This window comes from Pholis gunnellus, assembly GCF_910591455.1.
Source record: "Pholis gunnellus genome assembly, chromosome: 13".
Classification (NCBI taxonomy): Eukaryota; Metazoa; Chordata; class Actinopteri; order Perciformes; family Pholidae; genus Pholis; species Pholis gunnellus.
The window spans coordinates 11056097-11072778 of NC_136540.1; the positions used below are offsets into that span (position 1 = coordinate 11056097).

The 16682-nt window shown below is 42.1% G+C and overlaps 2 protein-coding genes across 3 annotated transcripts; both read right to left on the minus strand.

Moving 5' to 3' along the window:
• Positions 1–4248: 4248 nt before the first annotated feature.
• Positions 4249–9542, minus strand: LOC306704788 (V-type proton ATPase catalytic subunit A-like). 2 transcript variants are annotated; one of them, XM_079171306.1, is made up of 15 exons: positions 9494–9542; positions 8895–8992; positions 8329–8457; positions 7954–8168; positions 7734–7871; positions 7481–7632; positions 7186–7348; positions 6926–7034; positions 6530–6652; positions 6334–6448; positions 6016–6079; positions 5709–5912; positions 5385–5479; positions 5043–5214; positions 4249–4951 (listed from the first exon to the last, which is right to left on the minus strand). In XM_079171306.1, exons 2-15 carry the CDS (start codon positions 8974–8976, stop codon positions 4859–4861), a joined length of 1854 nt encoding a protein of 617 aa, XP_079027432.1. In that variant the 5' UTR covers positions 8977–8992; positions 9494–9542; the 3' UTR covers positions 4249–4858. The 2 variants fall into 2 exon arrangements, with proteins under 2 accessions (XP_079027432.1, XP_079027431.1); XM_079171305.1 differs by having other exon boundaries at positions 6334–6652.
• A 1567-nt stretch (positions 9543–11109) lies between these two features.
• On the minus strand, positions 11110–14016 carry LOC306705082 (actin-binding protein WASF3-like; the record flags this gene model as incomplete). Its single annotated transcript, XM_079171749.1, has 8 exons — positions 11110–11267; positions 11356–11645; positions 11737–11961; positions 12347–12531; positions 12630–12747; positions 12833–12986; positions 13066–13200; positions 13884–14016. 8 exons carry the CDS (start codon positions 14014–14016, stop codon positions 11110–11112), a joined length of 1398 nt encoding a protein of 465 aa, XP_079027875.1.
• Positions 14017–16682: the final 2666 nt, after the last annotated feature.

The following is a 16682-nucleotide window of genomic DNA, read 5'->3' on the forward strand; positions in this document are numbered from 1 at the left end:
AATGGCTTGCTAAAGATGACTTTGACGTTTATAAGCTGTCATTTCAACACAAAAGGCCGTCAATTTAAACTCCGTACTCTTGAATAATAAACTACACATTGACAGAACATTGATGAAGGGAAAATGTTGAGAATGTGTAACTTACTGCTGCATATGAACAAGTATAACCATGCCACAACGAATAGCAATCCTCAGAACAAACATGCTTTTATTGATTTCTATATGTTCTTATTTCTTATATTCTGCAGTTAGTATCTAAACAAACACACACACACACACACACATACACACACACAACTCACAATACAGTATTATACGGGTTATAGCTACTTTTACTGGACTCGACCTGTTACTTACTACAAGACCTTCTGTTTATTATAGAAATTAATGAAGTACAAAATCAGAGGATTCTCAGTCCCCAAGAGCTTCTAATGTAATTTGTTGAAACAAGGCCACAGTGTCCACAGAGACACACTTTCTGGGTCAGCAAACCCAAGTCCTCAAGATGTACTTGAGTTATTGTCTGTGTGAGTTATTATTTCATTTTGTCATACAGAGCCTGATCAGGATCTTTGTAGAAATGAACTGAATAAATATTAAAAATAGGAAGACAAAATATACACTTCAGTCAACTTTTGATTGTTTGTCTTATAGTTTCCTAATATAACAGTTTTTTGTACGACTAAATATCAGACTGTTTCGCTAGTAATGATCACAATTACTTATTAAATGTTATAGTTGTGTTTAATAGGAAAATCCACCTTTACAAAGCCAAGAAGAAATATTTTCTCCCTTAACTTACCTTTAGTCTCCGCAACAAAAAACCCCAAAACCATCAACACACGTGGGCTGGAAAAGTCCGATTTACTCTCTCCAGGTAACAGTTATGGGATCTTCTGCAAACGATGAAGAGGAACATGATTAAAAGAGGACCCCTTGTCAACACGCTCCTTCTGTAAATGACTGAGGGGAGAAAACAGCAGCCTACTTTCTCATCAGTCATTTGTGTTGAAAAAGGAAATTGGCACATTTCTGCTGCGGTGACACCGTATCAGTGCAGCGAGATGGTTTTCATTTCTTGGATTCCCTCGGTGGAAATGTCCCAACAGAAGGCAACTTGAACTCCTCCTCCTGAAAAGTTCACTTTCCCCAAGACTATCATGTCATTAAGTAGTTCACCAGTCGTAGCCTACTTCTTACCAGCTTCTATCAGTTACTATTTGAAGTCAGAATACATGGCATGCTTGGTAAATATCGGTGCTGCCTCAACTGGTGGAGGAAGGCGGAGAGCCAGGAGCCTTCTCTCTCTCTCTCTGCACAGCTGACGGGCTATGTTGAGGTGTTCAAAAGCTGTAACGACAGACTTGACAATCCACACTGAGCTGGACCAGAGCGTGTGTGGGAGAAACATGACGGGCACTCAAGAGATGAAAGAGTGAGCGATGATCCAGAGGGCCGCCCCACCCTCTGGGATCACATTTCCTCCCACTGGCAACCCGACCTCGCTGCTCACACACGGGAAACTCTTGAAGAGTGTGTGTGTGTGTGTGTGTGTGTGTGTGTGTGTGTGTGTGTGTGTGTGTGTGTGTGATCAGAGGGGTTTCTTTACATTACACTATTCGTGTGATATTTGTGACAACACTGGATAGTAACAGTGACAATGTGATAAGTGATCTCTGCAGGGAAGTTTTCTTCCCCCCCCCCCCCCCCCCCCCCCCCCCCCCTGCAGATTGTTAGAGCACAGGGTCGGGTACAACTGAGCAAGGGTCAGGAATTTAGATTTAAATTCCTGACCCTGAACACTTGAGCAGAGAGCTTGTATTCAGTGAGTGTACCGTGCGGCTTCATATGTCTTTTTTGCTTCATTACACACAACAGTTGGTTAGCTGATTTTAGGGAAGCCCGTAAAAAATGGAAGCAAAATGGAAAGAAATGCAGCTTCTTGAAAATGATCAGTCAGACGTGACAGCTCAGATAATTGGGAAAGCACACATGCAGGAGGTTGCAAGAGTATTAGAGACATTATAGTCAATGAATACATAGAGGAGAATTTTCTTATTCTATTTAACTTTCAGTTCTGTAAATATACACACTGCCCGTCGGTCAGTCACTATAAACTGAACAGAGAGACAAAGAGAGGCAGGTGCATTGTAAGCTATAGGCGGATTAATCCTGAGACCACAGAAGTCTCTTAATGTCCACTAGTGGGAGTCTGGATGGACTGAATCAATGCAGGGAAAAAAAGATGCTGCTCTTGCTCTTGTGGGTTATGCGTCCATTAGTCTGGATGGAGGCCGGAACCCAAGATAGCGTCTCTAATCTATTTTGGAGGAATTAATGCTGTGAGTCAGGCTGAACTAAGAGTACATGCTGAAGATTACACATCGGCAAATGACAACAGACGCCAACGAGTGGATGTAGGGAACAAGGGGAAATGTATCTTGCTGTCATGTTTGATGAAACTGGTCCTTGTCTCTGCTCTTTCCTGTGCGCGTCATCCTCCACATGTTTTAGTAGAGTGACATTACTTGACTTTTTAAAGGCCTTCTCAGTTAGTTTCTTTCTTGGGATTTCATGAACACCCAACTTTCTGCTGAAGTTCAAGCAGTTCGGGTTATTTCAGAATAGATTGTTATATTTTTGGTTTTGATTTAGAGTGGACGGGACTTGTTGTAAACATAGACTCTATATAAGAAGTGGCCGTCGCCGTTGCGACATCACCCATCGGTTGTGTGGTTTTAGAGCCTCAAGTTTGGCTGTCTGGCCATCGCCATCTTGGTTTTTTTGCAACCAGTGAATGGAAGTGTTTGGAATGCGAAGGAGTGACGTAGAGACGCCGTACACGGCTCTGGTAGTGAACTGTCAATCACGAGGTAGCCCCGCCCTAAGCATATCCTGCTATATTGTCTACTTTACTCTAAATAGGACCATAACTAAACAAACATCATGCTGTATTGAAGAAGACTTTAAAACTAGCGATTGAGACCATAAACTCATGTTTACTGAGATAATATATCAAGTGAGGAGTGAAGACATTTTCCCATAGACTTCTATACAATCAGACAAGAGTCGCCCCTGATGGACAGTAGAAGGAACGCAAGTGTAAAGCACTTCTGCATTGGCTTCACTTTTCAGACCCGGAGGTTGCCGCCTTGTTGAAAAGAGGTGATGTCATGTACGTATGTGCACCAATCAGAATTTAGCAATATTTTAATCAAAATATGGTGACAGTTGAGGGGTTGTTTGCGAATGTTTCCAGTCCTGATGAAGCAGAAAAACCGAGTTTTTGTGTTAAACTCTTAATAAATAATAAATAAGAATGGTATTTTTCAAAACTTTAATTTTGATTGTTGCACATTTAGTTAAGAATAATAAATGTTTTCAGAAAATACTTAAGATTTGATAGAATGTTTTCAATGCTTTAATTATTTATTGTAACAACATCAAAGTTAGGCACTAAATGTGAAAAAAGCTATTTTTATGCTCAGTTTGACCTTTGTTTTTTAGTACCTGTTCTATTTTAACATTACATTCAGAACATATGGGGGTTTTACTACATTGTTTCTTGGGCTAGTCAGGATACCAAATATGTCAAGCTGAATTTTAAGGGGATAAGTATCAAATGAAAAAGATGATGTATATAATTGATGTGACAGAGCAGGCATAAGAACTCAAATATTTTACTGCAGATTGAAGCAAGAGTTGAAAAAAGTAAACAGATAGACTCCACTATATGCTAAAGTGTCATTCAGTATTTGGTGTAGTGTGTAAAATGTTTTCTCCTCACTTCTTCAAAGCTATTAAAAACACATTCATGCGAAAAATAAGGTTTCAAGAGGTTAGTCAGTCAGAAAGTCTCCTTAAAGCATTCAAACGTGTGCGTGTGTGCCACCTAGAGGTCAGAGTCACTGAACATCTGTGTGGTCATGTGGTGCAGCAGTCAAAGGTTGATTCTCACTATTGTTCAGCTGGTTCAAAAGGTAAAAGTAGACTTCATGTCGCTTTCCTGTTCCCATCAGTTTAAGATTACTATTTGTAATCAAGTGTATTCATACTCAGCTTTATAGAGCGGCCTATCAGACGAGTGGAGTTTGCTTTGTAAATTAAAGATCGAACATTTCTGGAGACACCAGAAAGTGATTGTGTAAATTACATTAAGCAGCGACAAACAGTCATCAAACTTCCCATGAACATGATGAACAAACACAATAAACTTTAGTTATTTTTTTTTAAACATTTATTTCAGGAGACAGCAACGTACCACGAATATAATAGCGTGACATCTGATACAACACAACTCTAACAGACTCATTCATTCACATTTTCGCAAATAATATCAAGTATTTTGTCCACAACATTACTATCACACTTAAGAGGTAAGAGAGGTGGAAGAATGCCTTTAGCCCCCCCGATACGCAGTGCATCCGTCCCTTTGCCTTTGTGCATGATCCCATTTGATTGATAATATGTATTGATCACCGTTACATCTGGGGGAAAAGAAACATCCCTGTCCACTCTTTGATGCAGCCATTGGTTGAGTGCAAGTAAAGCTCCTGATTGGGGCCCACTGATTTTAACCACAACATGTTGGCATGTTGCTATTCACTGAGTAAACCCTAGTTTCAGGTGTTTATTAAGGGGGGATTCCAGCACTGTGTTTCTTAAAGTAGATGAGTCTAAAATCAACTAAACGAAAAGGAAATTTGTGCAGGAATGTTTTAAGGAGACGTAAACACCAAGGAATAAAAGAGTTCACATGACTGAGGCAGACATTAAGAACACGGGCCATTCAATCTGCACTATGTTGCACTGCACTGGGGTTTGGATATTTTGGGAGAGGAGCCGACTGGTAGGAAGCTCATTCCTCCAGGGTCCTGAAGGCGTTCTGCATGTCCTCCACCAGCTGGGCGAATTCGGCTTTGATCTTCACTTCGCCATCCTTCACAGGGTCCTGAAGAATTGAACAGAGAATAAAAGTTATTTATCTTGGCCGATAAAAAAAATCTAGACACGGACGTATAAAACCCTTCACGCAACCGTACCTTGAACTTCATGGAGCTGATTTTGTACAGGATCTCTCCCATGTGCTCCTTGATCATAGCCCAGGTGATTTTGTTGTCACTCTGTGCCGTGGACTCCACCGCGTGTCGGGCCATGTCGTAGAAAGAGATCATGTTTGAGAGGATGCCAACCGTTTTGTAGAAGGGGCAGAACCTGTGTGTGGGGAGAGGAAGAACGTGTGAAGCTCACAGTTCATGTAACCATCAAGTGACGTCAAAATATTCAGAGACATAGTTTTTCATTGTTTCCACAGAAATCACTTGGATGGGAGAGCCACTTCAAGCCCGCTGAATGGAGAAGATGTGTGCTTTTGTGGTCTTCACCTGTCGTAGGGGGTGTAACCGTTCTGCTGCAGGAAGTCGTCCTTAATGAGCTTTGCAACTTCCAGAGTGATCTTATCGCTCTCGGCAAGAGAAGCCTGTGAGCGAAACAAGATCACGAGGATCAGTCAAATTGATTCCTTTCAGGAGTTGTTGATTAACCAGGTCAGCATGCTAACACTAGGCATCATTAACTCGATAGCTCTAGCAGAAGCCTCTTCTATAAAACACAGATTTCACACATCAAATGCAGCGATTATCCGGCTGTAAATATGTCTGCATCTGGAGAAAAAGGTTAGAACCGTGTTCTTTAATCTTAAACCTCACCTTGCCAACAAGCTGCACGATTTCAGCCAGGTCCTCCTCCTCCTGTAGAATCTCTTTGGCTTTCGTACGAAGAGGAACAAACTCGGGGAAATGTTTGTCATAGTATTCATCCAGAGCTCGTGTGTACTTGCTGTAGCTAATCAGCCAGTTTACTGAAGGGAAGTGCTTTCTCTGAGCCAGCTTCTTGTCCAATCCCCAAAACACCTAAAAAAAAAGACAAAGAAGATCAACACACGCCAAGAATGGTGTGCAAAAAAGATATATTGACTGCAAGATTAAATGTAAGGAGCTAATACTCAGCGCTTACCTGAACAATGCCTAATGTGGCTGAAGTGACAGGGTCTGAGAAATCTCCACCAGGGGGCGACACACTAACAGGAAAGCACAGTATTTAAGGAAAAGTCAGTCTAATAATTGATATATAATATATAAATAACGCACCTTGCATGTCTTAGGTTTGTTTTGTTTATCACAAAGCTTAGCTGAGAGCAATAGCTGCTAGGAAGGTAGAACATTCATTTTTAATCCTTGATCTGTGATTTTAATGCACCAACTTGATTTAAAGTTGTAGAACAGATGTTGGAAAATGACCTAATTTTCACTGCTTATATGAAAGTCCACTCACGCTCCTACGATGCTGACGCTGCCTTCTCTCTCTGGATTTCCCAGACACTTCACACGTCCAGCGCGCTCATAGAAGGAGGCGAGCCTGGCGCCCAGGTAAGCAGGATACCCGCTGTCTGCAGACAAAGACGGACACAAACTGTCCCACAGCGTCCTGGCAAATACATACAAATCAATCACATCCACCATGAACTTACCAGCAGGCATTTCCGCTAATCTTCCAGAGATTTCTCTCAGAGCTTCGGCCCATCGAGACGTGGAGTCGGCCATCATGCTCACATGATAGCCCATGTCTCGGAAGTATTCCGACAGCGTGATCCCTGCAGAGGTAAATGCATTCGGTTTACAAATTGGAAGCGTTTTCCACACTGCTTATAAAGTAACAGGAAGGGGACGATTCACTTTGTATTTATGCCTTTGTGTGCCAGCCGTGGACGGAGGCATTAGGTTTTCAAGTTCTCCGTGCGGTCCGTTCTCGTGAACGTATTTCTCAGGAACGCTTTGAGCCAGATTTCTTTAAATTTGGCACAAACGTCCACTTGCACTGGAGCTTAAACAAAGAGACTGTTCTCTATAAAGTGAACGGTTGGTACCTGTGTAAATTGAGGCCTCTCTGGCAGCCACAGGCATGTTGGATGTATTAGCAACCAGTGCTGTTCTCTTCATGATGCTCTCAGTCTTGCCATCAACCTCCATAGTAAGCTGTTGGGTAAGAGCAGTGTTAACATAATATAATATGAACGCTGACATCTTTGCTCTAAAATAATTTTAAAATCATCTTTCTCTTTACTCGTTTATTCTTATTTAAAAATCACAGATAAGACAAATTGAAACTTTTCTTTCTTCCTCCTACCTCGGGGAAATCCCGCAGCACTTCAGACATTTCATTTCCACGCTCTCCGCAGCCAACGTAGACAATGACGTCACTGTTGGAATACTTGGACAGCGACTGCGAGATCACCGTCTTTCCACATCCAAAGGCGCCGGGTATAGCAGTGGTGCCGCCCTGCACGCATCTGTACAGCACGGAGAGCACGCGGTTCAATTTGCGGCTCACAGATTTGAAATCATACAATATAAAATAAAGTAGTTAAATTGGTAAAATAGAGGCTGAAGTTGCTAAAAAAAAATAAAAATCAACTACTCACGGGAAAAGTGCGTCCAGAACTCTCTGACCCGTCAGCAGCGGATGATTAGCCGGTAGCTTCTCGGTCACTGGGCGAATCTGTCGTACCGGCCACACCTGCATCATGGTGAACTTCTCCTTCACGCTCTCAAACTCAAGCTCCAGAACCACATCCTGAATGCAACGAGATCAAAATAAATTAAAAAAAAAAAAATCAGTCCCACAGAAATTTTCATCCAACAAACGAGCGTTTTTGCCTCTGATCAAACACTCACGGAAATGTCGTAGTTTCCAGGGGGGGCTAGGTAGGTGACGGTGCCTCTGTTGCGAGGTGGAAGCATCAGCTTGTGCTTTATTAGAGAGTTCTCGAACACCATGCCGTAGATATCGCCACCTGTCACGTGACTGCCGACCTAGGGAGGAGATAGTGTGCAATTAGTCAGAACATTAACAGAGTACACACATTCACACCACACTCAAGACTATTTATCTTACCCGAAGACTCTGGCCGGGGGAAAACTCCCATTTCAGGTCTCTGTTGAGAGCACCGATGTTCACTCCTCTTGGGATATAGATGCTTTGAGTGAGGTCATTGATGTCCTTCAGTGGACGCTGGATACCGTCAAAGATGGAGCCCATGATTCCCGGTCCAAGCTCCACAGAGAGGGGTTTCCCCGTCCGAAGGACAGGGTCACCGACGGACACACCGGCTGTGGCATCAAGTTAAGGTAAACCGCACAAACCGCAAGCACTTTTAACACGAGTAAAGAAGCTCTAAAATGTGTCTTTTGTAACATTCAATACGTGAATCTAGTTTTAAGGACGCTCTTGACTTGCTACATGTATAACAGAGGTAGGCAGAAAGGATACAAGTCTCCTCGTAGACCTGGATAGTCGCCATGTCTCCCTCTAAACGGATGATTTCTCCCACCAGCTCACTGTGACCGACACGAACCAGCTCGTACATGGCTGCTCCGGCCATCGCAGTCGCTGTCACCACTGTTAAAAGAAATACAGACATTTATACAGTGACACTTTATGGAGTTAACCCAACATGTTAATGTACATTTTTGTTCCTATAAATCCCCCTTTCAGAACGTGTATATGAAAAAGGTTATAGGATGCATATCGTTTATAAAAAGGATAATGGGGTTTTTAGCACTTCTAGTGCTAGCTGTAACTGCAAGGCTATTTCTTCATAGTTGGTGAAATGTTCTCAACTATCTTCTATATAAAGAATTGAAAAGAATATATAAACAATGAATGAATCTGTTGGAATGTGAATTATGCTGAAAATCACCAAACATCCTAATATTCTATATCAACAGTTAGTCCGATTTCTTTTTTATTAATGCAAAATAGCACCTGGCTTTTGGACAATTAAATGCAAAACAATGCAATCTATCCATTTAAAGAAAAAGGGCAGTAAAGCAGACCTGGCCCAGAGACTCCATGCACAAATCCAAACTCGCTTTCTCGATCCTCATCCTGGATCTTGGGAAGGTTTGAGGTATCCATCTTGATAGATTCTGTCCTGCAAAAATAAAAAAAGGAGGAACTACTATGAGACACGGATGCTTCTAATTTAAACTGAATACACTGAGCAGACACATCTTTAACATCGTTTAACACACACACAGCATGCACTACCATTACACTTAACAGAGTTGCAGCACAGTGCTCTCCACAGGATAAATGGCAGTCAGTGGAAGGTCAAAAGCTAACTCAGATGAGTGTTTTCCTCTCCACCCAGGGTTAAAGATAAGGTTGAGCTAGTCACTCTTCATCGCTGAGGACATGCTAGCTAGCCAGATGGCGTCATAATGGTTGTCACTTCAGACACGTAACATTAAACGCAAAGCTGATTTGTGCGTGTGCGCGTCTAGATCAGGCTACATAGCTAGCAAACACAAGCTATCCTCATCATCATCACATAGAGGTTGAGCTAAAGTGACGATCCTTCGCGCAACATTTGGTCCTAGATTGGCAGGAAACGTTAAAACCTCATATTATACAGTAAATATAAATATCTTACCGTGTCTTAATGTGTTGTTCTCCAGGTTTGTGTTTCACGTAGCAGAGGCGGAGCTTCACTGCGGTAATCACCTGCCAGGCACCGGACTGTCACGGGAAGAAAACATCTCCATTGTGGCTCCGCTGGTTCGCTCTGTATTAAATGGGCTCGAGCCAAAATGGCGTCCGAAGCTCAACAGTTTCCCAGTCGACGATAAGTTCCGCCGGTTTAAACCTCCACCAGGCGCATTACTGTCCTCTGCTGGATATAAATGAATAACAACAATATATTAGCAACTTCATTTATGTTTTAGCTTTTTGGCTACGGGTTTTACCTCGGTAACAACCACACACTTAACTTTAACTACTTCATAACATGGCACACAAATACCTAGTCCCATGGTGATTCATACAGGATTTTATTCAATCATTGAGTGGCATCTATGTCGGGATTATCAGATACGACTGTGATTTTTAACCTATTGAAAAATTCACAATAGCTTCAAGATAACACTGTCAGATGCTGATTGGCATCTAAAAGAATGGCTGCCATGTGCACACACCCACAATGTTAACTTTCAATTTAATTCAACTTTATTTCAGACACGTATGTCCATATTACAAAAATAATAAATCTTTTGCATATCTTCTAATGAATACAAACAATACTATGTGTTATACTATCTAGGTTATACTATAAATATAGCTACTATAGAGGAAGAATAAAATAGTAAAGGAAGAGACAATCACAACATGATTTTCTAGCTAATACTGAATTTTTTTAAATGATATGTCAACATTTTCAAAGACACATCACAATAAATAATAATTTAATGGCAGAACAAAACTGTATTCAGACCGGTCATGATACATCTCGTGGGTAGTGGAATGGTGACAGATTGAGGTAGCAATTACAAAATGTTGCATGGAATTACTCGTCAAACATTCACATAATATAGGGAGGGGTACATTTAGTCCAAAATATTATCACAGATGTGTAATTTCATAAAATGATGAAAATACACACTGAAATCCTTCAACGTTTACTTCATATATTGCTGCACTCATTTATAAATAATAGGCCTTTTTCCATAATAGACATTTTCACTTGTCATATTAGGAAAAGTACAACTTATAACTTCAATGACGGCTCTGTTCTTTTCAAGTGTCCCAGTAGCCTAAGCCATGACGGTGTGACAATGAGTCGGCGTGCACATTACCAGGATCTTGAAACTGAAGCAGCTTAATGGAATGCAGCCAATCATTTTATTATTTATACCTGTGCTTTTCCCACTGCAACGTCAGAATGTCTTCAGTGAAAAAGGCCTCGTACTGGGACATCAGTGTTAGGGTCTACTGCACATTTCATCAGTGAGTACGGTGTGTTCAAGGTGTCCGTTTACCAGGTGAGGACATTTTATCAGAACGCACAGTTTAGATTGGCAAAGTCATAACTTCTGAATGTGAATCAGCACATTACTCATGCAAGATAAAGTGACTGTGCTCTGGCAGCAGTGGGATGGCATGTAGAGTCCACTAGATGGAGCCAAAGAGAGTAATTCACAGTTCTGCTTTATATCCATTGAAGATCCAGTGAAGCAAAACTTCAGCTAGATGCCACATGTGCGTGCTGCTTGGTCAGTCCGACCACTCGTTTTCATCCAGCTCAGAGTCCTCATCAGAGTCGCTGTACTCCACCGCAATGCGCCGAGACAGGATGGTGGCCACGTCGTTCCCCGCCGGCTCCCGCTTGTTCTGCTGTTCCTGCTGCTCTTGCACTTTCTTCAGCTGGATGCCTAATAAGGGCACACAAGATCACACATTGTTCGCCTGTCCCACACAGAACATATAGAGTACAGAAACAATGCCAATACCCCGACTCACCCATGCGGATGGCGGACAGCAGGTCACTTCTCCCATCCCTCACGGGTTTAGTCTGAGCTCTGCCGCCTCCGCTGTGTCCTGCTAGGTGTGAGGATGCACCCGGGGGAGGGAGGGGTGGAGGAGGAGGGAACATGTGCGACCCTGGAGGAGGCACAGGTGGGAGCGGGTAGCCTGGGCCTACGTGCATAACTCCATTATGTGGTGTTGGTGGCTGCGCACCCAGAGGAAAACCAAAGGCTGTCTGGGCTGATGGGATGGGTGGGCCCGGGCCAGGAGTCGGGGAGAGAGAGCTGGTCGACAGTGAAAGAAAGAGGATTATGTTGCAGTGGAAAAGAGATATTATATTTCATTCCTTCTCTGCTTATGCAACAAAAAACATACTTGTAATCTGCAGGCGGAAGTGTTGGACCGTTCATTCGGTCCGCAGCGAGAGGCTCTGCTGCTGTGGCATAGGTTACACTCTTGTAGTTGACATCAATGCTGTGGTATTCATGCTCCACAGGTGGTGAGGGGTGTACGCTCCCAGGCACGTAATCACGTGACTTAGCGTGATTACAAGCAGCCTGGGCGGGTACTGGAGGGACGGGGTATCCCAGGAGGTCAGGCCTGGATAAACAATGAAATATCCAGATGGTGGATTTGTTATCAAATAGAAATTCAAGCTTTACACGACAGAAACTATTGCTATTTGAGCCACAAGGTCCTATTCATGAAAAAAGGATTTACCCCTCCTGCTAAAGTACACTGTATATTTCATTCCTCCCAATCTTTGTCTTGGATTTTCTCTACAATTTCCAGTGTTCTAGATTTTGTTTTGATTATCATATTTCTGCATATAGTACATCTTTTGTTTAAAGATACATGTTACCTTTCTTTGCTATTTAAAAGATTGACAGGAAACATAGGGACAGAGAGAATGCATTTTGTGACATTTAAAAACATAAATTCCCGAGGTTGCATCTCTACTTTCTGTCAGAAAATAAGCACTAACCTGCCGTCTGGGGAGAGCGAGCCCTCGGATGATGCCGCTCGCTGAAGACTCTGCGGATGGCGGTGATCTGGACGGAGCTCTTTGTCGAATGCCATCATGTTCCACTCCTGCCTGCGGTTTCGGGCCTTTCTCACCTTCTTCACCTCGCGCTGAAGGGTGCTGCTTTCCACACATCTCTTCTGTTCCTGGGAAAGATGGATGAAGGGACAGCAAAGGAGTTGAAAACCCCACTCGCCAAATAGATACATGAAAATAAAGCAGTGGGTAAAAGGTGAGCTCTCACCCTTTGCCTCCTTCTTTCTTTCCTCTTATCCTCCGTGTCCTGAAGCATTTTCTCCCTCCACAAGTCAAAAAAGTACGACGGGTCTGAGTAGAACTTCATGGCATCAGTGGAATCCTCTCTGTATTCAAATAAAAAAAAAAAATGAGACAACTGGAAATGTCCATGGTTCAGATGTTGTAGTTTTTTTCCAAAGCATGCAGCACCTGTAGGCAGTGAGGTCGCTGAGGGGAGGAGGCTTGTCGCTGCTGTTGTGCATCTCAGCCACTGATTTCGGAGTGCTGCCTTTGGACAAAACCTGCTGGTCCTGGACAGTGGAGCTTTTGAATGCCTTCCTCAGGTTAATGTCCTGAAGAGAGACTATGAAACAGGCGGTTCAACTTTAATACGGTGCATGTGAGAATGAAAATAAGTCATGAAATCAACAGACAGAACTAACCCTCCTCCACGCTGGAGTCCAGCTGGGTGACCTTGACGGCCAAGCGGTCGATACGATCCTGGAGTGAGTTGGCGCGCACGTAGAAAGTGTTGGCCTCGTTGAAAAGCTCCCCGAAAACATTTTCTGCATGATTACCTGCAAAAAAAAAAGGGGGCAAAGAACCAGCAGTGAAGGTAAGGTAGCTGTCAATACATAGAAAGGTGTTTGAAACCTCTGAGGTAAAGAAATAAGTGCAGCATATTGCATGAGAGAGGAAAATATATATCTTCTAATGTTTGTACATTTCTGAATGCTCTCTATTCCTCTGGATTATACACATTCAGTGTTTGGTCCCCGCAAACACACAACAACCTTAATGGCACACGTCAAACAGCTCTGATCCACTTAATGTAGAAGCTATCATTAGACTGCCTATGTTTGTGTCTCCGCCCACCCACTCTCCATCTTATCTGACCGTACAAAGCTTTACGGTAAGCTCTAAGCTCCTGTAACTTCACTAAATCCACACACACACACACACACACACACACACACACACACACACACACACACACACACACACACACACACACACACACACACACACACACACACACACACACACACACACACACACACACACACACACACACACACACACACACACACACACACACACACACACACACACACACACACTAATCAGAGCTTTCTTGGGCCAGATGTCCAGGAGTAAATTTGCTTCCCAAAATTGTCTTTCCCTCCTGCAATGATCTCCCATTAAAGAAGCATCTGAACATGCCGTGATACAAACTGAATATGAGTAACTGTGATCTTACTCAGACTACTGAGCTGGCGGATGATGGCGGACAGCGTGTTGTTGGTGACACATTCCAGCTCGTTGCCAATCCCATCAGGCACTGCACCGTGGCACAGGTGCCGAGGCTGAATGTTTCTCTTGAGCAAAGGCATGACCTTCTCTCACATCTCAGCCACAGCACCTGCTGGGGGACAGAGGACATTGTATACCATAGTACTACCTGCAGGCTACAACTATATGGACTCATTAAACCATCTTCATAAAGCTACATCAAGTGTGTCAAACGAGGTGTCTAAATGCATTCATGTTAAACTGACCAATGCTTTTAGTCTTTGAATCCCGGTTAATGCATGCAACTGATACTGTGTCGGGAATGATTTTCTGTACTTTCTCTATAATTTCACAGGTGTCAAATACAAATGAACACAAATAAAATATATAAATAGCTATAATTGTCTATTTTATCTAACTGAAATTAACATGTAAGTCAGCAGACTGTTATCATTTTTTTTGTCACATTAGTTTTAAAAAGTGTAATGGACGGCATCAAAATTAAACCTTTCCTGATTTTGGTTACATTTGCATTTGAATGTCACAATTTATCACCACCTATCAAAGTGGTACAGCTATTGTATGTTATTGGCCATTTAAAAACAAAGAAGTGTGAAGACTACAGATGTGGCAGTTTTTCATTTTATGTGCAAGTCACTTTACACTCCTGTATTAAATGGACTTAAAACAAGAGATTGAGTGATTGCCAATAATTACAGGTTGAGAAGAGCCAGCACACTAGTAACAATAAGAACATCAACTTACCATAATTACCATAATTGTCATATTTTGTGCACCATGGCAAACAAGTCAGACAGAACCCCTGAATGTTTGGTTACATATGGAGCTGCATCATTTGGCGGTGAGAGTTTGGAGCCATTAAAACCAAAATGATGTTCACATTCTTGCATTTTAACAAAAATCAAGCCTAATATGAAGCCATACATTTAGGGTCATTTTCTTGGTTTCAACACTGTTTCAACAGACAGTTTCAACCCGCTTATCAATTGAAGACGAACAAGACAACAATACATTTTTACAAGCAAATGAAGTACTTCATAGCTACACACAGCCAAAACCTGCTTTCGCTGTTAACTATGTGAGGGTGTTACCTGAACAAACGGACAAATTAAAGACCCCCCCAAAAAACATGTTCGAAAAATACTCTTTGAATAGCCTAATTATTCCCCCCAACAGTTCAATTAAAATGATTACAATTACATATGCTCCTCCCCAATCACAAAAAACGTGCTAAATTGTTGTGAAAATGAAATTAAGTGGTTTATATTTTAATTACTTCTATTGTTTCTGTTTTTATCATGTAAAGTGTCTTTCAGTACCTTTTAAAGCGCTATGCAAATAAAATGTATCACTGTTAAGTGTTTTCATGGTTGCACGCGAGCGTCAATTTCCCATAATTCCCCGCGCGAGCGTTCACCGCACTTTTCTACTACCAACACGCTGGCACGACACTCCTCTCAGCTCTCGTGGCTTTTTGAAGCAGTTTGTTCTTCTTGACAGTCTAACAGCAGGTAACTCAGTCATGCACGTAAACAGAAACACGTGATATCTAATAAGTCAGCGACATCAGAAGATGCTATAAAAACAACAACACTATTATCATACTGCTATATTATATCTCACGTTTACCTACCATAGAGTGGCCGGTGGGTCAGTCGGCTCGACGTACGTTTATTTTCACGTCAGCACGCCGGGAGGGAGCAGTACAAGTCGGATCCATGCTGTTTTATCCAAAATAAACAAACCCTTTGCTGGCCTGCTGCAGTCGTGTGTTGGACGTTGACTTTAGTCATCTCTGCAGGGCGGAGTTCACTCTGAAAACAAATCTCTCTGGTCCAAATCACAGCTTGAGCCTGAAGGGATTTGGTTAGCAGATTTACTCCCTTCATCCAATCACAGTCATCGTGCCAGCCGTTTGACATCCAGTGTTTTATTCCCGGATGTATTAGTCCGATTATTTTGATGAATATAAGTCATTTGCGGCCTTCTATGAATTTGATGTTGACATGGTTATTTCTAACTATAGTAACAATTAATCAAATAAAGGCTGCAAAAATAGGGAAAATGCCCTTCACAATTTAAAATTCCTTATTTTGACCAAACCGAAAAATGTTCAGTTTATAATATACATCAGCAACACTCAGCATTTGATTTGCTCTTTTCTCACAGATGGCATCATCTGGATTGTGGGAGGGACTAGTGTAACCCAGATATGAGGGCTTACATCTTAATAACTAGTACGTCATGATACTATAACTCATAGTGTTACAGTTACAGTATTGCTTGTTTCACAGAGACATTGTTTAATGCAACTATCTGCATGTCATCTCCATCCAAACTTAATTTACATCACACTTTTCACACAAGTTACAAAGTGCATTGCAGGAAGGAGAAAGGGAGGAAAGAGGGGTGGAAGGGACAGTGGATGAAAACAAGAAGTGTACAACCCACAAAATACAAGTTAGACAATCAAGAAAAAGTTAAAGGTGTAGACAGATGTTGGCTTCTCTGAGACTTTGCTGGAGGCTGTTCTGGAGAAGAGCCAGGCTTGCTGTTTCCACCGGTCCTTAAGATGAGATAAACTAACCAGCTTCAACTTTAGCGTACGTGAGAAAGGCATCTATTTGTCTAACTCTCTGCAAAAAAGAAAATAAATGTATTTCCAAAAATGTTCAACTATCAAAAGGCAGGGATCCATGAAGACAAGCTTCAAACTGGAGCGATAAAAAAAAGCTTTTGATGACTT

Bases quoted from the DNA above. Each gene is read 5' to 3' on its own strand.
- LOC306704788 (XM_079171305.1), bottom strand. From the start codon at position 8,976: ATGGATACCTCAAACCTTCCCAAGATCCAGGATGAGGATCGAGAAAGC. The intron at 7,872-7,953 runs GTAAGATAAATA...TCTCCTCCCTAG, and splicing joins CCCCCGGCCAGAGTCTTCGG to GTCGGCAGTCACGTGACAGG. The intron at 5,480-5,708 runs GTGAGGTTTAAG...TTTCGCTCACAG, and splicing joins TCGTGCAGCTTGTTGGCAAG to GCTTCTCTTGCCGAGAGCGA.